At 37.2% G+C, this 25342-nt stretch overlaps 2 protein-coding genes across 9 annotated transcripts in view; one reads left to right on the top strand and one right to left on the bottom strand.

Annotated features, from left to right (window-relative positions):
* NME9 (NME/NM23 family member 9) overlaps positions 1-4016 on the top strand; it is a 75153-nt gene extending 71137 nt beyond the window's left edge. For both annotated transcript variants that reach the window (XM_055383422.2, XM_055383419.2), the window contains one exon: positions 2909-4016. In XM_055383422.2, coding sequence (XP_055239397.1) covers positions 2909-3006 — 98 coding nt within the window. In that variant the 3' untranslated portion in view covers positions 3007-4016. The remainder of the gene's footprint in view (positions 1-2908) is intronic.
* The window catches only part of ARMC8 (armadillo repeat containing 8), a 110923-nt gene that overhangs the window by 37791 nt on the left and 47790 nt on the right, over positions 1-25342 (bottom strand). For 6 of the 7 annotated variants that reach the window (XM_019024061.4, XM_031009290.3, XM_055383417.2 and 3 more), the window contains 5 exons: positions 23175-23250; positions 22987-23077; positions 21031-21091; positions 18579-18779; positions 15381-15476 (listed from right to left, as the gene is read on the bottom strand). In XM_019024061.4, the coding sequence (XP_018879606.1) occupies positions 15381-15476; positions 18579-18779; positions 21031-21091; positions 22987-23077; positions 23175-23250 (525 nt within the window). The remainder of the gene's footprint in view (positions 1-15380; positions 15477-18578; positions 18780-21030; positions 21092-22986; positions 23078-23174; positions 23251-25342) is intronic. The other variant, XM_031009291.3, reaches the window with a different exon arrangement.

Here is a 25342-nt window from a genome sequence, read left to right as displayed (position 1 = left end):
CTTAGTATGGGCTAAAGTCCAGACGGTAGCCTCTTCCCAAAGTCTGGAAGGCTGATATGAAAGAACCTGTGGAAAGGGAATAGGGTGATGATCAGAAATAAAATGAGTAGGTAGCCAGCCTAGTGGGTGACGCAGGGGAAATGGAATGTTATGGAGTGGATTTGCTGTATAATCTTGGGCAATTTACCTCTCTGGGCCTTCAGTAAAATGAGGAGATACAGTAATGATTATTTTATCTCCAATCTTTTGTAATCAGCAGGTGAATAAGGATCATGTTAGTCAGTCTGGACAAAACTACCATGTTGTTTAGAAGGAACATGGGAAGAAGGCGGGTGAGGAGAGGCTGGAGAATGGTTCAGGTCTACTTAAGAGTGCTAAAGGAGAAGGCAAGGAAAAGCAAACAGCACAATTCCTACTTGCATTTCTATAATTATGTATTCAGCAAATATCTGAGTGCCCAGAGAGTGACAGGCATGGTTTTGAAACTCAAAAACAAAACAGTGAGGAAGAGAAAGCCCTTGCTTCTACCAAACTCACAGTATTGAATAAGCAAACATAATTAAGTGTTTCAGTGCTATGGTGCTTGATTTCATGGTAGAAAGAACACCTTGGGAATGACAGGGACCATGGGGCCACACACTGAAACAAGTATCTACAAAGGGAAGGTAGGAAGACATCTTTTCTCAAGAACAGGAATTTTACAATCTAGGACAGTGGAAAAACATTAGGGCTCAATCACTGTGACATTAAGAGTGTAGCTTTGTGCTTTCTTTTAAAGTTTCTAGGGGTGTATGGTCCCTGATACTTTGGAGACAGAGTATAGCTATAAGGTGGCTGGTAAACGCTTTCCAAGTCAGGACATAAAACTATCTGGAGGTATCTTCCCCTCAGGCACAAGTTGACCCTTCTTAGATCATAGTCTATCAGAATGTTTATAGCAGAAGGCCTGAATCTGTAACTGAACTTGCAATGGAGATAATTCAGTAACCCTGCTAGGGTTCTAGAAAGCATGTTTGAATCTCTGGTCCACCTTCTCCATCAAGACATCAGTCTGGGAGTGAGAGTGAAAAACAATATAAAATTAGAATGTAAACTATGAATTCCAAAAGGGTATGGACAATATGATCTAACCAGGGTTTTGCAAGCTTGAGGGCATGGAGACCATCTGTGTATGGATACAAAGGGCACTATAGTGAATACACTGACAAAAATGAGGACAAAAATGTGATCACAGACAGGAAAAGGTTTGGAATCCAGTCCAGAGAAAAAATTTTCAGGTCAGCAGGGAAGGAGCTGGTAGTGGCTGCTGCCACAGCCCTCTGACCCATATGAAGGTTTAACAGTGCACCAGACAGCTTTTCAAACATGGGATTGGAAAACCAAGAGCAATAAAACATGTCCTCCATGGTGCCTTTTAACGACCCCAGTACCGTGCTCCACAGCCTTGATATGATGGAGGGTGCCAAGTCCTAGCACCCTGCAAAAGCATCTTAGGTCCTTCCAGGATGTAAGAGCAATGCCAAGTAAAGCTGAAAGTTGTTCTCCCTCATGGTTCTTGTTGGAGACTCCTCAGCCATAGCTCAGCAAATATGCCCTGTGGCATAGCTGGTTGGATCTGCTAAAAAAGAAAAAGAGACAGTGCCCTCTGTTACACAGACACTGTGCCCAGCCAGAAGGGGTACTTGTAGTAGACTGAATCCTCAGAGTGGAGGAGGCCATCTTTCTTCCTAGGCTTTTCTAGGGGCCTGGGCTGTAAACTACAGAATTAAGTAACACAAAAAATGTTGCATCCTCAACTGACCGCTTTAGGTCAATGGACTAGGTATTGTGTACCTCTCTGCTGGTGTCTTTAGCTTTTATGACATGCTTTTGCGAAACTGTCTCTTGCATTGCTGCTCTTGCAGGAGTGGATAAGGATCTATTAGAACAGGATCTGAGCCCCCTGTAATCGGGACAAGACTTTTATGACCAGTGGGAAAGAGGGGCACTCAGTCCAGAGGATCATGGGGAAAATTCAGAACCCAGATAATACTAAGGTGGTGGTTTATGGTATACACAGGAACTCCAACAACTTGAAAATGGGCCTTTGGCTACAAGGGAACTTCCCAGCCCTCCATGAGCTTTAGTAGATCCAAAATTTAGTTGTGGCCAGGACATAAGCCATCTTTTCCTCTGAGCACATGAAGAACTAAGAGTCAGAGATATGGTCTTTGAAAAAACAAGACAAATTATTCTTCCAGCTTTATTCGGGATGAAACATTCTTGATACTAGAAAAACTTTAGCTTGGACTTTAGCTTCAACTGTGCTGAAACCAGGTCAACCAAAATATGTGGAAACTGAAACCAGGTAGATTCTCAGTGGTGTCAGCAAACTTCTCAGACAATTCAAAGTGGGTGGGTTGAGGGGGTGTCAAGGCAGTGGGTGGCAAAGTGGGCTCTCTCTTAACATCAATCACTTATGTGAATGTGCATAATAGCCAGGCAAATACAATTTAATTCCAAATAGGCTTTTGTGAAAGTTTCCAGATAAAGTTTTAATGGATTATGAGTAATAACAAGACAGAACTGGCCAGAAAGAATAAGGACCTGGAATTAAACTCTGAAAATCACAAGCCGCAGTCATTTAAGATCTAAGTGGATAAGGTATCAAATCCAGACTCTAGTTAAAGCAGGAGGGATTAAGCAGCCAAGCAGGGTACAGCACAAGGAGGTCAGGGAGAGAGAGTAGGTCTGGCAAGGAAAAGATGTATAACAGAGACTGGATCTGCTGGGTGTGGATGGCAATTTAGTCTCATAAGTGTCAATAAACACAAGTCCCAGGACATGCACTTGAGTCTTTCCTAGCAGGACCATTTATTTAAGGTCTAGAGTTCCTCACTTAAATTTTTTTTTTTTTTTTTTTTTTTAGGAAATGAGCACTATAAACCCAAGATCTCATGTCAGCGCCATCAAGACACTAGTTTTGGAAATGGGATAGAGACTAGGGAGGAAAGAGAAGGGCCATGAGGTAAGAAGGCAGATACTAGAATGAAATAGGCATATACAACCAGCTTATCCGGATAGACTGGATAGAACCAGCAAGAGTCAGGGGAGAGATCCATTGCCCCAAATGGAAAACCAATCTTTCACTAGGCTTTAGGAAGTGACCATGTGATTTTATAAGACGACCACAGGATACTTAAAGACATGATGCCATATACATCATGGAAATGCTTGAGCACCTAATGTGTATTATTCCTGAGTATATCCTCATACCATTTCTCCTTTATTAAAACAAAGTAAAGCAAAACAAAAACAAACCAAAGACCAAAAAACCCAAATCCAAAATCTCCAATAGTACATGGTATTCCACGAATCAAGTAAGGGCAGTTGCAGTGCTCACTCCTAAATCAGTTCAACTGGAAAACCAATTCTCTTACTGCATTCTCTTAATGCAGTGGACTTAACTATCTGACAGAACTAAACACATTTGTGCCTGTTCATTTTTAGGCTGAATAATGTTAATATCTGAAGAGGTCTTAGAAATAGTCTTATCTGAGGTCTCTGAAGTTCAGAAAGATTAAGTCACTGGTCCAGGTTCTTCAGGCAAACTGCAGCAGAGCAGCCAGAGCACCCTTCCCATTCCCCAGGTTTTCTTACTTCCGGTATGAGGTCCTTTCTATTCACTATGTTTTAAGGATGAGATTTTTCACTTAGCCTTAACTAAATTGAGATCTGACTTCGAAAACAGGGAAAGAGGAAAAGAACTATAAAAAATTATCATTGCTGTAGAAACCACAGACTATATATTGACATCTTGGGCCAATAAAGATTAGTATACTATACTTGGCAAGAAGGGGCATCATTAATAAACTGAACAAGAAGGAAAAAAAGGCCGGGCGCGGTGGCTCACGCCTGTAATCCCAGCACTTTGGGAGGCCGAGGCGGGCAGATCACGAGGTCGGGAGATCGAGAACATCCTGGCTAACACGGTGAAACCCCGTCTCTACTAACAATACAAAAAATGAGCCAGGCGCTGTGGCGGGTGCCTATAGTCTCAGCTACTCGGGAGGCTGAGGCGGGAGAATGGCATGAACCCAGGAGGCGGAGCTTGCAGTGAGCCGAGATAGCACCACTGCACTCCGGCCTGGGCGAAAAGAGCGATACTCCGTCTCAAAAAAAAAAAAAAAAAAAGAAGAAGGAAAAAAAGATATACTTTACAGGACCTCCCAGAGAGAAAATGACAAATCAATGATTCAGCTTTGGTTGGGGGTACAAATGGCAAAGCTCAGAGAGGATGCCAGCCAGTGAAAAGATAAGCCAAGAAAAACCGGGAAGAAACCACAGAGTTCCACTGACATTTCAACTCATCTGACCTCCATTTTAGAATGAGGATCTAGCTTTAGCAGATAGTAACCAAATGGAACTAACATTCTACTGTCCTTAGCCACAAGTTCCATTCATCTGTTGCAAATAAAAACTGTAGGGTTTCCCATCCATACCCTGTTATGTAATACCTGTGCCACTGCTCCAATGTTAAGATGTTTGGACATTTTCCTCTAGCAAAGAATTTTAAAGTAAAAGGCAGTTTTGTTTTGTTTCTTTCTTCTTCTTTTTTTTTTTTTTTTTTTGAGATGGAGTCTCACTCTGTCGCCCAGGCGAAATCTAGGCTCACTGCAACCTCCGCCTCCCGGGTTCGAGCGATTCTCCCACCTCAGCCTCCTGAGTAACTGAGATTATAGGTGCATGCCACCACGCCCAGCTAATTTTTGTATTTTTAGTAGAGATGGGGTTTCACCATGTTGGCCAGGCTGGTCTTGAGCTCCTGACCTCAAGGGATCTATTCACCTTGGCCTCCCAAAGTGCTGGGATTATAGGTGTGAGTCACCGCTCCCAGCCTTTGTTTTTTTCTAAATGAGAAAAAGCTGTTCAGCTTCTCTTAGAACAGATCACTGATGAATATATTATATTCTGGGGTCTCAGTAAACACTTGACAAAGTATTTCTTCCCTCCTCTCACTCTTTCATTGCTATCCACTCCCACATTCATACCAAATTCTTCTAACTCCATGATCTTGAGTCAACAGAAAAATGTTGGCCCTGCGCGGTGGCTCAGGCCTGTAATCCCAGCACTTTGGGAGGCCAAGGCGGGCGGATCACAAGGTCAAGAGATCGAGACTGTCCTGGCCAACACAGTGAAACCCCGTCTCTACTAAAAATACAAAAAATTAGCCGGGTGTGGTTGCAGGCGCCTGTAGTCCCAGCTACTTGGGAGGCTGAGACAGGAGAATGGCCTGAGCCCGGGAGGTGGAGCTTGCAGTGAGCCGAGATCACGCCACTGCACTCCAGCCTGAGCAACAGAGCGAGACTCCATCTCAAAAAAAAAACCAAAAAAAAAAAACATAACAGAACAATGTTTGGGAGGCATGGGGTGGGAGGAAATAGTCTATCTTCTCTCAGCTGGAGACCTAAAAAACCCACCATCTAAGAGATGGTCTGTAGGGCCTCTTTTTGATCCTTTCTCTTGAAGGTACTGAATTAAATCAGCATCTAGCCTCTCCTGTAGGTCTGCCTGCCTGCCTGGGAGCTGGAGCTGTATCACTTCACTTTAGGGGTAGAAGATAAAGAAGAGGGGTACATATTGTGGGCCCATTCTTAAGTTTCTACATTTCATTTTTGCTTTTAAGCCTCATGATATTTTGTCATTTATACCTGAGGTCATTTACATCTTTTTATTTTCTTACTAGCTGGGAAAGTCGTTTATGTTAAATGTTCAGAAGAAACATTAGAAGAAAGTTCTAAACTTCTCTACACTTTGTGGAAAAGTGGGAGTTTTCTCTTGAGTCAACTTTTCCTTTCCCCAAAACCAAAGGTATAAACATATTGCATCAGAAATACTTATACTGCAGAAAAACAGATCAATACTTCTATCAAAAAATATTTCTCTATGAGTTCAATTTCATAAAGTTTAATCATTAGCTTAATGGCAGAATACAGCCTTAACAGCCACTGAATTACACTCTTTTAACACATAAATAAAACCATTATAAATTATGATGCAAATAACTGAGACTTCCATCTGTCTCCTCCTGTTTGCCATCCTGGGCACATGAACGATCAGTGCCCAGGAATTGCGCAACACAATGCCTGTTCAGCCCCTATCCTCTATATACACAGGCATGCACCCTCACAGTTTTTATTACCCCACAGGTTAGCTGGCTAAATTTTCAGGTCCAGACATATAAAAATTACTCAATAGATAAAGTATAACACCTACAATATGCCGCGTACTGCTTTTACATAGCTTACATTCCAGTGACAACCACTGACAAAGAAGTAACCTATTAACAGATTCAAGGATTTCAAAATGTTGTCTGAAGTTTAATTCTATTCCCATAAAGAAGCTGTCTACAGAATAAAATGCTAAAATAGCACCTTGATACATAATCTGGATACTTCCTCTCTAGAATAAAACAAAATCATATTTAGACAGTGTCCTTAGAAAAACATTTAAAATTAATGCAGAAGGAACACAGATATGGAGGTCCCTCATGTTCTATGTGTCAAAACTTCTGAAGAAATGATTTTAGTATTTTAGAAGGTAAGAAATCTTCGAAATAAACTTCTTTATAAGAGAGGGACTTTTCCAGACTCATTCATAATAGGTTATTTCAATTACAGTCATATCTTAATCATATCTGGGTACACTGTTCAGGGCAAAAATGGCTTTCAGTGTGGACAGACTTTTTATACACATGAGGCTCTGGAATTACTACATAGCAATTTAGTGTCTCATCTCCCTAACTACATTAAACTGTAAGCATTCACAAAGTACATGCCAGTCTTCTGCTTCATTCTGAGCATACATCAATGTTACATGATGAGTGTACAGATGGATTAAGGCATCTCATTACCCACTTAGTACCAAAAGCTATGTGAGAGAAATGGCGTTTTCTGAATCTAATGCTTTGTAAACAGCTAGGACAAACTATTAAGCTATATACCAAGTTCTCTCAGTTTGTAGTATTTTTTTAGGCTAATCGTATACTCTTCAGTAAAATTTCTTGCCATTCTATGCCATAATTTGGATCTATAATGGTATTTAACTTAGCATGTATAAAGTGATGTAATAGTTAAAAACATAGGCTTTGGAGTCAGAGACTGGGATAAGACAGAGACTCTACTACTTACTAGCTGGGGGGCCTTGGTCAAATTGCTGATTTCCTGATCTGCAAAAACTATCTCATAGGGTGGTATGACGATTAAGGGAGAGAATGTGCTAATGCTTAGCACAGGGTCCAGCACATAGTGAGTGCTCAACAAATGGTAGTAGTTATATTTCTGTTGTATATGGTTTCCCAAACAGATTCTGTTGACTTAAGTATCTGAGTTATATGATTTCTGCTTGCCCCATACCACCTAACACTTTATATTTAGCAAAGGCTTAATAGATATTTGCTTAATAAGTGAACTAGATTTTTTTTTTCTCTCAAGCATAGTGAAAAATCTTATTCAGACAACCTTGCTAACCAATACACAGAACCCAGTAAGATTTCCAATCATAACCCAAAGCCATAGTTTTAATCTAATTTTTCTAGGGTCTGTCACATGCCAAAATCATTCAAACAAGGGAATCAGTATGTAGGAAAGTATCCAGTGACAATGTCTACTGTCAACAATTGATAATGCCTTTCTTCAGAAAGTCAGACAACTGGCTTCTCCCTCTTCTGGTCAGGGCCCTGTTTCTTTCTATATGCCAGTACACACAGGCATATGCGAAGTTTGGTATTTCGCCAAACTGGTTTATGAGAGTTTCTATTTAGGCCGGGCGGGGGGGTGGCTCACGCCTGTAATCCCAGCACTTTGGAAGGCCGAGGCGGGTGGATCACGAGGTCAGGAGTTCGAGACCATCCTGGCCAACATAGTGAAAACCCCGTCTCTACTAAAAATACAAAAAATTAGCCGGGCGTGGTGGCGGGCGCCTGTAATCTCAGCTACTTGGGAGGCTGAGGCAGGAGAATCGCTTGAACCCAGGAGACGGAGGCTGCAGTGAGCTGAGATCGTGCCACAGCACTCCAGCCTGGGCGACAGTGCGAGACCCCGTCTCAAAAAAAAAAAAAAAAAAAAGTTTATAGTTAGCTATGCAGTATTAGCACAGGGTGGGCAAACTTCTTCTATAAGGGCCAAGCAGTAAATATTTTAGACTTTGTGGGACATACAATTCTGTCACAACTACTCAACTTGCCTTGGTAGTGCAAAACAGTCAAAAGTCAACACATAAACCAACAAGGTCGTACGGCAACATAACTTTACGGACATAAACCTGAATTTAATTTCCTTTTCATATGTCAGAAAATATTCTTCTTTTAATTCCCCCAACCATCAAAAAATGCAAAAATAATTTTATCTTGCAAGCTACAAAATTATAATGTAGGTAACAGTACCCACAGGTTGTAGTTTACCAACCCCTATGCTAGCACTTTATTCATAGGAAAGAGCATAGCAACAATCCCTGATTCTTATCACAATCCTAATCTTTTCAAGTTCTACTATTCCATACATATTTAATTATTCCAAACATTTCATTCATTTCCAGAAAGAATGTTCTTGAAAATCCAACTAAGTCACAACATTTAGATTTACAGATCTAATAAAGATATTTTAGCCCATTTCTTGGTGTACATAACCTCTGTCTTTTAACTAGATAATAAACAATAAACCAACTTGTCCATCATACTTTCAATGGCTTAAGCAAGGGACATACCACAAATAGTATAACACTCAATTTTATATCTCCATTTAATGAAACTATGAAATAAAAATTCATTATTTTATAAATACCTCTATTATATATACAGCATTATCACTCCCAGGTTTGCTTCTTTCAGTATGTTGAAGGCCAAAGGTCTCAATACTGTGGACAAGTGGCAAAACCTGGTCCTGTCATGGTTATTTCTTTAAAAATACTTACCATTGTGAATGAATGTTGCAAGGTTCACATAAAATTCTTTGGTGGATTTGCTTTAAGAAGGTAACTAACAACTTAACCACAGTTTGAGGCAAGGAATTATGAAATCCGAATGAATTTGTTGCTATTCAGTAGCAGAGCCAAGTCCTGAAGGGTGCTACTTCTGTGGTACCATGGAAAACCTTCAAAATGTACAAGGTGTTTGTTTCAATATGTAGGCTAAGGCTTAGAAATAATCCCTTGCATCTGCCTGATTTCATGGTAGACAAAAATACAAAATTTTGATGCTGTGCCCTTTAAATGCCCATTTAGAATCATTAAACTTTGCAAAATATTTAACAATATAAATTCACAGTACATTTATACTGTTACCCAGAAGATCAACTAGTAATAAATAAAAATGTTCAAAGTGAATGCATGCGCAGCAATCTTTTTTTTTTTTTGAGACAGGGTTTCACTCTGTCACCTAGGCTGTAGTGCAGTAGTACAGTGGTGTGACAGTGTGATCACGGCTCACTGCAGCCTCGACCTTCTGGGCTAAAGTGAACCTCCCACCTCAGCCTCCCAAATAGCTGGGACCACAGGTGCATGCCACCGGGCCTGGATAATTTTTGTATTCTTTTTTTGTAGAGACGGAGTTTTGCTATGTTGCCCCAAGCTGGTATCGAACTCCTGAGCTAAAGCAATCCTCCCACCTAAGCCTCCCAAAGTGCTAGAATTACAGGCATGAGCCACCATGCCCAGCCAGCAATCTTTAGAGACAGCAGAAAGATATTAAGAAAGATTGACCTAAATTTACAAATATGCTTTAAAATCTTACAGCATTGAAAATAACAGAAAAAATTACATTGGTTCAAAATGTGAACATATATTTTTGGGATATGGTTTTGTATGAATGATGACTCTGAAGAAATGACATCCATGACAACCATAAGCAGTAATAATTAGGTGATCAAAGTTAGGTAGATTTTGGCCTCCTTACTTTTCTTAAGACATCTATTATCTAAGATTTTAACCAATTATTAATACACTTTGGAGGGCATGCTATGACAATAGTTTTAAAAATTAGTATTTTAAATTTTAGAATAAAATTATAAACAAGACAATTTGTTACCAAGAAATACTCTACAGAAAGAGCCTATGTTTCTAAAACATAACTTCTTTTACTGGAATAAAGTTTTAGAAACTTACAGCATAAAATCACTTTCTTCATTGCAAACCTCTTATTTACACCTTCAATGTTGCTCATCTTTTCTTTTAATATACTTAAAAATATATATTTTTAATCTCTCAATGAATTACTTAGATATTCTAATAAATGCTTCCATTTATTGAGCACCTATTATGTGGCAGACACTGTGCTAAACATTTTAAGTACATTATATCACGTATTTACAATGATCTGCAGTTGTAACTTCCTTTGCTAGGAAAAAGAGGATAGAAGACAAATTCTTGTTCTTTGCTTTCCTTTTTTCTTCTGCCTACTCTCAAAAAAAAAATTTTTTTAATCTCACTCTTGGCTTTCTTCACATGTCATATAAAGCCACTGTGATTGGACAACTTTTTTTCCTTCAAGGAACAAAAACTTAAGAGTTCATGTTTTCAATTCTTGAAAATGTAAAATGAAAAGCATTTAGAAAGTATTTAAAGTAACCAAAAATTAAGCTATTAAATTCCAAATTGACTCAAGGATAGCTCCATCGATAAACATGTCCATTTTAATGGGTTCTAAATACTTCTCTGAGACCTCAGCAAATTCTTACTGGTCATTCCTTACTTTTCTCTGACTTATTGAGGTTTTATTATAAATGCTGAGGTTTAAGGCTATGCCTTGTTGATCTTTATCTCCCCCTCCCTGCCTCTCCTTCCCTCTACCCAGTGGGCAATATTATACAATGCAGGTAGTTCAATCAGTCTATGCAGAATTGAGTAACTGATCTTAAAAATCAGACACTAATTGGAAAAATACTTTATATCAGTATATATAGCCTTGCAAATAGGTTGATTCCTGAAAGGTTAATTTCTATAAACCAAATCATACTTTTATCCTTAGAAAACCTGGTCCAGATTCACATGTGTGAATGATACAAACTTTAAAAAAAATCATACATCTAGAAAGATAAAAACTCTATATTTTCTAATTAAGAAATAATGGTCAAAATTATTTTGAAATGAAGCAAGTACAATACCATAAAACATGTTTTCTTTGATCTATAGCCAAGCAAGCAGAAGACAAGCCCTCAGGATTGCCTGCCTCTTGAAAAAATGGGAATTTCCTGCATTTTTCTCTATGCTAAGTATAACAGTGAAACCCCTGACTATATGACCAGAGGTATATTTTCTCCATTTCAAATTTCCTGTCTTTACACACAGACAGAATTGCTAGTGAGGTTAGGAAAGTTCCTAATGCAGACAGGAGCATATAAGATAATGGGTGCTTAATAATGCAATATTGCTCATTCATCCATTTGTCTGTGTGTTCATTTTTTTCATTCATTCATTCATTCATCAATTATTTATTAAATGTCAACTATGCACAGACAGTGTTGTAGATGCTGGGAATACATTAATGAACAAAACACAAATAAATCCCTGCCCTCATGGAGCTTACATTCTAGTTCCTCGAAAGAAATCTCCAGCTAAAATATACGTATTCAAATTTAAGCAGAAAACTTTCCCCAAGGCTCCATTAGTCAGGTGCCCCAGGGGAATGAAGGTTACAATACGTACTTAACATTTGCAATGTGTTTACTTTTATCAAAAATAAAACCAACATCCTGGTTAGTATACCAATTTCCTTGAATTTTAATTTACACTTTACTTCTAATTTCCTTTAATTTTCACTAACATTTCTAACAAGTTCTACTAGTTACTTGAAGAGTAAGAGAGAGAGAATCCTTTTTCAACTTCCAACTTAACTGGTGATCGACAGGTCCTAATCAAGTGATGGTCTTCATGACAGCAATTATTTGTCATAGAAGAATCTATCTCAAAATTACAGGATTGTTTGCCACTGCTGCCTCTTGTGACTTAACCACTGACTGGGGATGCCAGTACTTGAAATAGTTTGTTGATCTATTTTGCTTCGTATCTTAACTTCTTCCATTTTTAATATCCCATTAACTGGACTTCTGCTTCCTAATCAGCATTAATATATGGTAAAGGCTATCATTAGCAACTAGATTTTCCTTTTGGCAGAGATGAGAGCTAATTTTTACTTGGCCTTGCTGTCATTGCAGTTACTGCTAATGTGTTCTGGACCCTTCTTCCACTGAGCTCTCAATTCCTGCCTATGCTCTTACTCTCTCTAACCAAAATCCATTCAGAGTCAGGATCAATTATTACAGGTAACTTGAATTCTTCTAAGTTTAACACGGCCAGGCCACAACTGTTGCCAGGCTCAGTGATCCTCCATCTTTTCTGGGGCTTCTTCTCCCTCTTCATGTCACAGTCAATGGTAGTATTTTTCACTCTCACCTGCACAACTCTTTCCACCAGCACCATCCTCCTTCACTCTAGCTGACAGGACACCACAATAAATTAAGAAATTTTCAAGTATGCCATAGAGTAATAAAGGATGCAACACTCGGAATTAGAATACCAATTTTGCTCCATGCAGGATAAAGGTCCAAACAAATTAAAGAAAAAGTCACTCTGTGTACGATTTCTGCATTTTCATTTCTATATTTATTCAACAAATATTTATTGAGTGCTTATTAAGTTCCAGGGAATGTTATACAGTTGGTTTATTTTAGTGGGAATACACCAACACTGCTTCAAAGCAGGGGTGGTAAATCTCTGATCTACAGGTCACATTCCATCTTCAGCTTAATATTCTCTGGCCCAAAGAGAAGGTATCAAGAAATGAAAACACAGCAGACCTTTAGAAGTCTTTAGAAGCAGTAAAAGAGACACAATTATATGAAGAGAGGCCAGCGTCCTTCTCCTTTACTACTGTGTATACCTCTCATTGTCTCTACTTTGCTCTTATTTTCTCTTCTTCATTCTGCCTCCTTTCCTTAACTGGCCATAATAGGGCACTAGAATACATATTATTTACCGAATGTATTGAATTATGTTCCCATTTTTAATTTAAATGGCAGACCAACTGAACATTTCATGCTTTTCTCCTGAAACAAACAAACTTTTTGTTGGTTTTTGAGGGGGAGAAGTAGGGATTGGGGGAAGTAGATCTACAGTCCTTTAAATTTCTTTCAGAGACTCTCCACTCATTAACTCAGTTTCTCTACTTATTGACTCAGTTAACTGAAATTCCATCTTGGCAAGCATAAACATTGCATTTAAAAAAAATCAAACAATAAACATTGTACTTTAAGGATCTACACAAAAAATACAGTCAAGTTCATAAGACATAAGTGTAAACAAGAAATAAATATTTCATGGAGAAAGTAAATAAAAATCTACCCAAATAATTATTTCAACAACAAAAAAGGAAAAGAAATGCACTCAAAAGAAAAGTGCTACTATTTATCATTTTTTATACACTGAAAATAAAATTTTTCCACGCCTATGGCCAGTCTTCAAGTAGATTTTATCACAAAATTACTTTATAGTTTCCATTTTACAATTTATCTCTTTAGTAGTTACTATGAACTGTAAATTATTCAAACACTTAATTTCCCAGAAATTAAATATCTTCCTTAAAATGCTATATAAGCCCCATTACATAATATCACAGTATCTTTGCTTTACCACACAAAAAACTATAATTAATAATTATAACTTTTTCTTTATTTGTCATCTTTCTACAGAAACGATCAGGAGTTAGCCTTACCAGGAAATTATACACATTATGAATACAAGTTTTAATAGACTACTGATTAGACTGTCATGTTGCAGGTATTTCTAGAACATGATATCACAAATTAAGCCATTAATTCCAAAACAATAGTTTATTAACAAAAAAGTACAAAGAAGTACAAATGGACATCCTATTTCCCATTGTGGTCCATCTGTCTATCTACCTTTCAGTCCATGAGATGGTTTTTTAGAGCTTTAAGAATGGGTAAAATACTTCTCCTGTTTCTAATGGGCCCTAATAACCATCCCAAACCAAATAATTGTGTATTTAAGTTATACAGTCCAATTTTTAAAAAATGTTCAAATCTATTGTTATAAAAGCCTCTCCCCTTGCAATACACCAACGTACCCAAACTGAACATCGGCGTCAACATCCATAAATCATGTATGTATCACTAGTATGTTTGCTTTGAAATAACAGTTTATAAATGAAAACTTAGATGTACCAAAAATGATTTTCACAGGGATACACTAAAAACACTTCAAGTCAAAATATCTTGTTAACTGAAATAAAGTGAGGTACATGGAAACATTCAATTTATTAGTTGTGCTTTTTGCATTGATTTTAAATCAAAGCTACTCACACATCGAATCTTATTGCTATTACTTCCGTTTCTTCAAGAAATGGTTCCTTTTCAAGTTATTTCAACAAATGTAAGGTTGTTCCATATTCCTCTTTCTACAGGCCTGAAGAACTTCTCTGAATCATGGTAAACTCTAACACTTTGTGATTTCTCTCACAGTGCGCCTTAAAATACTAATGCAGATGGAGAGATTTAGTAAGTCATCATGTTCAGTAAATAATGACTAATTTGCTCTTTCTGCTATGGCTCCTCAAGACAGAACATGTGGTTTTGCTCTCTGATGGTCTTGAAAGCCTTGTGTAGAATTTATTAGGTTATACATGTTTTTGAGTGGTAAGTTCCAGCTTTTTGGTTTGTGGAAGGAGCCAAGTCAGAGCTTACTTACCACTATACTACTCATCTAGAAGTATTCTCATCAAGAACATGAGTTCAGTGTTAGACTAGGCTTTAGTAACATAAGGGTGCTATACCAGTGCATACATTTTCTGGGGAGCTGGAAAATTCAGATGACCACTCACTAAACATAAAATCATCATTCCACAAAGATTTTATTCACATTAAACTTGCACAGTAGCAAAAAAAATCAAAACATAAAACTAAGCCACATATCAAAGAACAATATACAATAGAGATTTGAATTTCTCAATAGCATTGGAAGGTATTTCCATAAATAACATTTACAATTCTAATGTTAGGACTTTCAAGGTGTCTGAAGCTTCACAGTGCTAGAATTGATTTTTATCAGAACACATGCAAAAATGTGCAACATAATAATCCATATTAATGACACAAAAAAAAAGCACGCCAGTTATTTGTCATTCCAGCACGGCCATGCCACTCTATGTTCTAAAAACAAACAAACAACCCCCCAAATCCGGGTCCCATTCATTCTTCAATTATGCCTTTAGTCACTCTGCTTTATTATATTCAAACAGTCACTGTTAGTGCTCTTCACCACGACTTTCAGGTTGACGTCACTCCCTGCCTGCTGGCTGTCAGGACTGGGGGACGCCCCTCTCCCAGACTCACCTTCTTCCGGATGTCTTCATCATTTGCTCCAAGAGAGGCATAGAGCTTGAATGCAGCCTGGCGGAGTTCGTGAGCATGTTTTAAATCATGATCAAGCTATGGGGAAAAAAAGGATATGTTCCAACTCAGTCCATAAATCCAACTTTCAATAACATTAACTGAGTTGAAGAAAAAAAAAGTTAACAACTTTTAGATTTTAGTGAATTTCCCAGTCATTAACTACATTTCCCAGTTATTTTTGGATTCTGTTCACACAGCACTGAGACTTTGCAGTGTTTGTATCAATGTGACCTAAAATGCACACAATATGCTTCCATTTAAAAGTGAACACTACATTTGACACTGATATATGAAAAACCATTGTGAATCTCTGACTCCGAAAAATTCAGTGTTCCTAAATGGTAGCTTTACTGGCACTAATGCTTGCTTGCAGCAGCTCTTTGAAATGTTCTCCTTCAAAAGATGGCACACCTGGACTTCTCCAGCCCCAGACTACCGCTGATAACCTGAATGAAATCGCAACAATGTCTTTAGGAGGGTTCCCTTAATTTTCTGAAACATTAAGAGTAGTGCTGGCCTAATTTTGGCATTTAAAAAGCTTTTAGAGGCCGGGCGCGGTGGCTCACGCCTGTAATCCCAGCACTTTGGGAGGCCGAGGCGGATGGATCACGAGGTCAGGAGATCTAGACCATCCTGGCTAACACAATAAAACCCTGTCTCTACTAAAAATACAAAAAAATGAGCTGGGCGTGGTGGCAGGCGCCTGCAGTCCCAGCTACTTGGGAGGCTGAGGCGGGAGAATGGTGTGAACCCAGGAGGCAGAGGTTGTAGTGAGCCGAGATCACGCCACTGCACTCCAGCCTGGGCAACAGAGTGAGACTACATCTCAAAAATAAATAAATAAATAAAAATAAATAAAATAAAAAGCTTTTAGAAACAGAGAACCCACTGTGAAAATGCTTAACAAACCGTATACCATGGTAACCATTATTATCTATTACAGTTATCTGAGATTTATGTTGGGTATGGGTTTTTTCAAGAACATTATCAAAATTATCAGCATGAAGCAATTAATGGTATCTTTAAACATGCATAACTAATTATCAACTCTTCTATAAACTTGATCACCAAACTACTGTAAAAATAAAACAGAAGCATATTTTCAGGATACTTTCAATGACTGACTATGACCAAGTAACTATACAAAGTCTATCAATAATATAAATAACCTCGTAACTAAAAGCCTTAATGTAATCATCCAAATGAATACCACTTTTCCCAAAGAAGTTACTTTGGAAAGGTTCACTCATCCAATGATGTAGGTGTTGTTCATAACATTCTGTGACCCTCTTTTGAAACTTCCTGAAGAGCTAACTGGTATTATTAGCTAGAAAACACTGACAGTGGTATAGCTTGATCAGTGATGAGACTTTTAGTTGTCACTGACTGTGTGTGAAGATGGAGAAATTCAGTTGGGTAATATAACGTAGGTAACAAAAAATTCCACAGAAAGCAAAAGACAATATATATATGTTACATATATATATAATTTGGGGTGGCTCTGAAGGCAATTCTTAATAGTTCCAAAACTTCTGTTCAAAGCAGACACTGATGGATTATAGGAAGAACTTCCCAATACAGAATACTCACTTTGATAAGTTCTAAAAGTATCTACTCTTAAAGTCTTAACTACATTCTAGTCATAAATTAAGATATAATACTGACTTGAACTAACATATCATGGAAATCACAAATTTATTAACATGTGAAGATTTCTCTTTACGGGTCTAGTGTCTATACTTATCGGGTCAGAAACCTTTGGATAATCCATCATCAAAAATAAAGATGACAAAACAAACTATTACTCAAGTTTGGTATTAGGATGTCATTTTTAAGGATTATTGTTGTTACAGTTTTACTCTGATGGAAATGAAATGGAAACTAACAGAAGGGATAATCTACGTACTAGTTAAATGATTTGCATATGCATAGGCTACATGTTCTTAAAATTGTTTCCTTACTCTCATGGCCATCAAAACATTTTATTTGCCTTCCTGGGGTGGTCAACTCAGGGCGTTCATGAGGCAGTAGCTAAGGGTTGCTCATGTATCTTTGTATTGGTAAGATACAGTGTCAGTGTGAAAAAATGACCGGAAGGAAAACAGACAAGGCAACTGGTTAAATGTATGTAACCCATCACTTCTACTGGAAAAACACCACTACTGAAAGAAGAGCAGACACATAAGTTTAATACCCAGAGAGTAGAGTACATTACTAATACAAATACCAGTGAAGGTTATTTTAGGCCCTTCTTAAGACAGAGTAAAGATATACCCTTAATAGTTTGCTTTATTTTCAAAGTTAAATGCCAAATGAACAACTGCCTACCAAATGAGGTTTTTTGAAACTCAAAAGCATGAGGGAGAGGTCAAAAGGAGAATAGTTACCATTGGAACCACTGGCATGAAAAATACAGTTACATTCATGAAACAGTACTGGCTACTAATTAAGAGGCAATGTTCTCTCTACCATGACCTCCTTGAATAAACTTTCTCTTACAGAATGTTCATATCCTATGCTTAAAGAAATGGATAGGGCAAACAGGCTGAGATGCAACAAGTCAAAATAAATACCGATCTATTCTAAGGAACTTAGGTTTTCAGAAAAAGCACAATTTGGCCTTTTTGGTCCCAAATTCAAGATTAAATGATGCTTTAGCTGTCACTAGCAGGCCCAAAGCACAGTATGAAACTGGAAAAAAGAGAAGATAGGGAAAGGTAACAAAATAGACTGTGGTGGAAAGTAACATGGGACAACTTAGTCTCCTGTAACAAAAAGATTACTCCTGACCTAAAGAATGAGAATGTAACAACAGAGATGATTCCATGACCAAGAATAAGATTATACAGTTATGTCAATACCCAGCTTGGAGAATCCACTACTTTTGAGGTTTAGTTGGGGAGTTAGGATGCAATTTTCTTTATTGCTTATCTGCTCAGTAAAAACTTTCTGACAATAAACATTAAACAACTTGGATTCAAAAATTCACAAAGCAATATTATCTATGTTACCAAAGATAAAAGATCCTTTATTTAAAAGGGCTTTAAGCTGTAGTTATCAATTGGTTCAAAACTGTGAACAATAAGAAAAACTTTAGAAAAATCTCCCTTGAGCTGCTAAAAGAGGAAAATAACATACCCTTTTAATATCAGTGATGGCACTCACTGAGCTGGGATACTTGAAATAATCAGCAAGCATGGCAATGAGGTGATCAGTTATGCTAGCGATTCTCTGTAGCTCAACATCTGGTTCAATCAGATAGGCAAGTGTCTCAGCTCCTTCAACTCTCTCCTCTAGTAATCTCTCCTTACTGCACATTCGAACCAAACAAGGTAATGTCTGAAAGGTAGTGAGATTAATTATTTGCTTTTTGGTAAAGGTAAAAGCTTAAGCATATAGTGACTGGAATCAACTCAATAGCTTTTATCAGGAGTAATGTTTATGATCAAATATTTCCTTTACTGACTTCCAGAGAACAAAAGATTTTTTTAAAATGCAAAAACAAGCAAAATTCAGTACACATTAATAATTTGTACTGGCACACTAAACTCTATTCGTACGTCAAAGTATATTAATACAAATTCTAATTAGGCTTTTGGGACCGATAAGACAAGTTTTACTGTACAACTTTGTAAAAGACATTTAAGAATCCCTAACAAACCATGTCTGATGGTTCTGCCCCATCTATCTATTTATTTACCTAAAAAAGACCCAGCAGTTTAATCAGGAATGATTTTGCCTTAGGAAAAGTATGCTATCTCTTCATTAGTGAGTAATATCATTTATTTTTTGGTTTGGGGAGTCATATCTACAGTTGCCAAAAGAAAATACAGCTTTAAAACTGCAGTGATCTTACCATTACTCAGATTCCACCAGTTCTACTATAATGCAACTGAAATGTATCACAGTTGCTAGGTTTTCCCAGTAACTTGCTGGAATTAGCAGTGGTATCCATGAGTCCAATTTTACTTCTGAGGTCCCTCAAAAATCTTGGCAATGGTTTGGTAACTTATCTACATTAGGTTCTCAATAAAAATATTAGACATTTATTATTTCTTTTTCTTTTTTTTTGAGACGGAGTCTCGCTCTGTCGCCCAGGCTGGAGTGCAATGGCGCGATCTCGGCTCACTGCAACCTCTGCCTCCTGGATTCAAGCAATTCTCCTGCCTCAGCCTTCTGAGTAGCTGGAATTACAGGCGCCCACCACCACTCCTGGCTAATTTTTTATTTTTAGTAGAGATGGGGATTCACCAGGTTGGCCAGGCTGGTCTCGAACGACATTTACTATTTCTAAGCCTGACGGATCCACTTGAAAGGACAATGTGGAAGTACAAATTGAAATGTTATCATTATAGAAAGTCTTCCTCAAATACTGCAGGCAACTGTGCTTTGCTCTTTTATATATAATAAGTTCCTATTATATCTTTTACCACAGAGCTTAGCACTTCATCGTTCACTACTAATTTCCTATTAGGCTAGTAGAAGCTTTACAATTCAACCCTAGGTTTCCAAGGGTAAGGCCCTATTCTTTTTTCCCTAACATTACTAGTTACTAATATTTATTGATACCATAAATTCATGAATTATTTAATCTAATGCTCATGACTACTACGTGAAGAATATACTACTAACATTTTACCAATGCAGAAAAAGAGGAAGGTTAGAGAAGTAAATAAATCAAGATAAATGCTATGGAAGTCCGTGGCACTCTATGAAGAGTTGTTTACTTAGGGAGTGTTCAGATCTCATTAAATTAATTCTCTTCCCCAAAGACCAAAGCAAATATTAGTCTTCTTTGTGCTCTTTTATCCTTGGGATCACCTTTTGAACAATGATAATGTGAGATCTCATATTTATAAAATGACACATCATCAATTTACTTATACTTAATTTTTTATAGTTAATAAGACATTTTAATGTATTTAATATATTGTTATCCTCACAATAACCCTGTGCATAGATAAGCAGGAATTATTGCTTCAATTTTCATAATCTGGAGTCCGAGGCATCAAAAGAATAAAGGATGTACAGTCAGAGGTGGGAGTGCTAAAACCAGAATCCAGGTTTTAGGACTTTTAGGGCTGGTCTTTTCTCCAGGTTTTTCTAAATTCAAGTTGTATATGACATATCACAATGACAATGCTTGTTTTCATGTGTTATCTACTTATTCTCTTTCATTATGCCTTTTGATTATCAGCTATGAGAATGATATAAAGTCTTTTTCTGCAAAAGTGGCAAATCGTCTGCCTCTAAAACTGTAATACAAATTTAATGACAATCAAGAACGAAATATATTTTCTATTTCACCTGAATTGTACACTTACAATTTCCACATCCTCGTAATTACCATAAAATGAAAGGCTGTGACAATGAAATAATTATTTCACGTTGACTTTTGAAACACATCTAAAATCAATTTTTAAAAACTATATGACATCCACTGAAAAGAAAGCATGGTCTTTCAATATTATTCTATGCCATGCACATATATCATAATGATAAATGTGTAAAATGAAATATGAATATCAATACTGATATTTAACACATAACTGGATAATTTTCACATTTTAAAGATAATTAATTAGCTTACCTTTAATACAATACAGTTATCATCTGTCCGAATTGCTCCAGCTCTACACATGTAAGTTAAACTGGAATAAGACAGCAGAAAATAAGTTTTTGCTTGGAGTTTAAAGCTTTAAATGAATAATTATTTGCCTTTAAGATTTTACTAAAAAATCGAAAACCAAATAATATCACTTATCTTGAGAGTGAAGATTTTGACAATTCGCTTTTCGGAGGTTCAGTCAATTTAACAGTCAAAGAAAACTAACTGACAAATACAGATGGTATGCCAGATATTTAAAAAAACAAAACGAAACAAAAACCTACCAAATAGTTTTAAAAATAAATAACCTAATGATGGACACATTTTGAGGCTAGGTGCTGGGCACATATTGTATTCTTTAAACTTCAGAATTTTCCATAATAAAAAGGGAAAAATGTTCAAAATGAAACATAAGATTAACACATTATCTCAGTTTAAATGAAGTTGGAATATTCTAACTCCAAATGCAGTAGAAGTATCACAGAAGAGGCATTTAACTTGTAACACAGCTATCCATCAGAAATGAACTATTCAGAGGTTAACAGCAGGGGCTTTGGGAACGAGTCAATAATTTGGTTCTACTGAAAAACAATTATAAGCTGCCTTTGAATAAGAATATAATTAATTTTTATTCCCCAGGCAGGCGCTGAACATTAAGCGCTTCAGAAATTTAAATTAATGAATTTCCTTTTTGATTACATTCCTTTAGCAAGATGGGGGAAAAAAATTAAAACATCTCATGTTGGCTTCTACCGAAAGTTATAAACAAATAGGTAAAATCATTTTACTTATATTGTAGACGGCTGAAATATTTGTAGTTGTTATTATCTTGAGGCTTGTTACCATATTGTTTTTCTGAAACCATTTACTTGAGAACATTACCTTACTGACAGAGGCAAATGCTCAGTTTTAAAGACAAAAAGCAAAAAATAATACAACCAAACAAAAACCAAACAATTCACGATACATGAGTAATTCATTGAAAATGCCAAATTCTCACCAAAATGTTAGAACCACAGCTTAAATACTAAGATTAAACTTAGCACAGAACCCTACACAAGTGCTCAACACATCCATTCATGTATTGATAATTACAGAACATGCACTGAATGCTTACATGAGCCAGAAATTGTGCTAATAAAAACTCTGCAGCTGGGCGCAGTAGCTCATGCCTGTAATCCCAGCACTTTGGGAGGCCGAGGCAGGTGGATCACGAGGTCAGGAGTTTGAGATCAGCCTGACCAACATGGTGAAACCCGTCTCTACTAAAAATACAAAAATTAGCCAGGCGTGGTGGCATGTGCCTGTAATGCCAGTTACTCAGGAGGCTGAGGCAGGAGAATTGCTTGAACCTGGGAGGCGGAGGTTGCAGTGAGCCGAGATAGTGCCACTGCACTCCAGCCTAGGTGACAGAGTGAGACTCCGTCTCAAAAAAAAAAAAAAACCTTTGCATAAATATCTTCTAAACCATCACAACTTTTGAAGATTTTGTGTTTTTTTTTTTCCTTAAAAGATGAGGAAGCCACGTTCTCTGAAATCATCCCTTGGTTATCAACTTCAACTAATTCTCATTCCATATTTCTATATCTTTGTATTTCCCTGGCTAATACTTAGCATAGTATATGTTGGTTAAATCTAATCTAATTCAGTATTATTTCAACTGAAGCGGAAGAACAGTAGTTTGAGGATGTAATAAAGTAATTTTCTGAAGACAGTCTCAGATGTTATACAAGAGTTCCTGTTCTGCATATTACTAGTAATAAGCTGAGTATAAAAAACTTACATCCATTTAAGAAAATGTGGGATGGACTCCTGACTTTCAAATTTCAAAATCTCAAAATAAAATGGGGATTGGAAGCAAGCAAATTTGGTTGTCCAAAAATACTCTAAGATATTGATAAAGCACTGTCTTTCTTCCCACATTGTCCTGACTTTTACCATTTTGCTGATGTGAGCTGCATCTCAATAGGCTTATCCCTCTGTAACATCTTCACAAAAATCTGTGGTAACAATTCTCCATCAACCAAAACTAGAAATAAAACAAACAACAATGATTAAGGAAATTCTTTAAATCTAAAAAGTTCATCAATTAAATCATGTAGGTGCCACTGAAAGCTCCAGCCTACCATTTACCAGGGTCATCGATACCTGGGGGTTTTCAAAAGCTAAAACTGAGAAACATTTCAGTGCTTGCATTCGAACCTGTAAAAATAAATGAACAAACAAAAAATGTATTTATTTTAATTTTGCAAATGCAAATTTTAATGTCTCAGAATCTAAACTCTTCTAAAAAATTATGTAAATCTGCTTAAAATACTAACAGGCCTCAAAGAAATCACAATAACACCTGTACAGCTGAAGAGTACAGTAAGTTAAAATTAACTATAAAAGTTAGAACTAATTTTGAATAGAAAAAAATGAGGAAGTAGCAATTTAACTAGATAAATCCCTAATCAAAGTTAAAAGAACACTATACAAAATACAGTTGGTAAGACAAAGAGAACTTAGTAACAATTAATTACCAAGTGGCTTTCAAAGCAAATAAAAAAATAGAATACTTTTATGTATGGATCGGAGACAGGGAACAGAAGGAGAGGAAACAATGTTACAATAAAATTTAAGAAGCACTAACTTTTAAAACACCCATGAATTGTGCTACTATTCCTCAAAACTAGGTTACTGGTTTGGGATAATACCAAGGGCCCAATCTCTTAACCATATATAATATGCTTTACAATTTCCAGAAGCTCCTAAGAGATCTGTTTTTTTTTTAATTCTTTCCATTCTAATCCAATCTAATCCTCACTTCTAAGTCTGAGTCTACACATGATGTTTTAATGTGGAACCTGAGGTTGACAAGCACTCACAGGATAGGTAGCTGGGGTATGAAGAAGCCCTGCCCCTCACTTGGGCAATGCTCTGCAGCACTAGCATGTGCCCACAGGAGGAACCTAGAATACATTAATGGCACTTTGGTAATACAGCAAACCCTGGCAGAAGAGTAATGTTACCAGACTAGTCCCCTTTCCACAACCTGTAGGTTTTTCAAATCATTATAGTAAATAAGGAAGTCTAGTGCAGAAAAGATAGGAGAAATGGAGGAAGAGCTGGGGGAATTAATGAAGCTAGAGGAGATGAAGTAAAGGAACAATAAACAGCCTCCCAAAAAACTGTTTCTTGATGTGCAAGTGCTGACTGGTTTAGCCTTTGCATGGCACAGGAAAGAGGAGGTACCTTTCAGTATATATTTATTTCCCCTGCCTCTGGCTAGTTTGAAGTTAGTTCCACTCTCCATTCCTATCCTTATGAGCTCTTTACCAAGACTAAACTAGATAGCTGAGGTAGGGAAAACATACACATTAGTAGGCCCTACCTGAAATAAATTTAAAGACTAAAAGGACAGGCCGGACACGGTGGCTCACGCCTGTAATCCCAGCACTTTGGGAGGCCAAGGCAGGCGGATCACAAGGTCAGGAGATCGAGACCATCCTGGCTAACACGGTGAAACCCTGTCTCTACTAAAATATAGAAAAAATTAGCCAGGGGTGGTGGCAGGTGCCTGTAGTCCCAGCTACTCGGGAGGCTGAGGCACGAGAATGGCGTGAACGTGGGAGGCGGAGCTTGCAGTGAGCCAAGATCATGCAACTGCACTTCAGCCTGGGCAACAGAGCGAGACTCTGTCTCAAAAAAAAAAAAAAAAAAAAAAAAAGGACTAAAAGGACAGAATGGAGTCACTGCAAGAGGATAGAAGACAAAAGTGACTGCTTCCCTGTTCTGCAAGTAACTCCTGCAATACCCAACTCTAATGTTACACAATTAAAGACTACATGCCAATATCTGCTACAACTTGTAGATGGACAACAATGAATGGCCAAGGTTTTAACTCAACACCTGGTAATATGACACTGCTTGCTTTCATATATAAAAGAAAACGTAATTAGTTAAGTCTGGAAACTCTTTACTTTTTAACTAAAAATACAAAACATAACACATTTTAAATGCTGATGTATATGCAGGAATATGCTAAGTCTGAGACACTGTGGTTAAATAAAGGTCTCAAATATGAAATTCAGTTCCTTCTTGATATAGAAAGCCAATGCTTCTATACTTCAAGGCATCATGACACTGGTAGCTATCCAAAAAAGATTTTAAATTTAATGGGTGCAAATCAATAAGAACTCATGGTACAACTGTATCCTAAAAAAGAGATGCAAGGGCAGCTTTTTTTTTTTTTTAAAGAGCATTCTATAGCTAAAATGATGCCCTATAACATTTTACTGATAAAATACTACTT

This window comes from Gorilla gorilla, chromosome 2 (assembly GCF_029281585.2).
Source record: "Gorilla gorilla gorilla isolate KB3781 chromosome 2, NHGRI_mGorGor1-v2.1_pri, whole genome shotgun sequence".
Taxonomy (NCBI): domain Eukaryota; kingdom Metazoa; phylum Chordata; class Mammalia; order Primates; family Hominidae; genus Gorilla; species Gorilla gorilla.
This window is presented reverse-complemented; position numbering and strand designations above follow the sequence as displayed.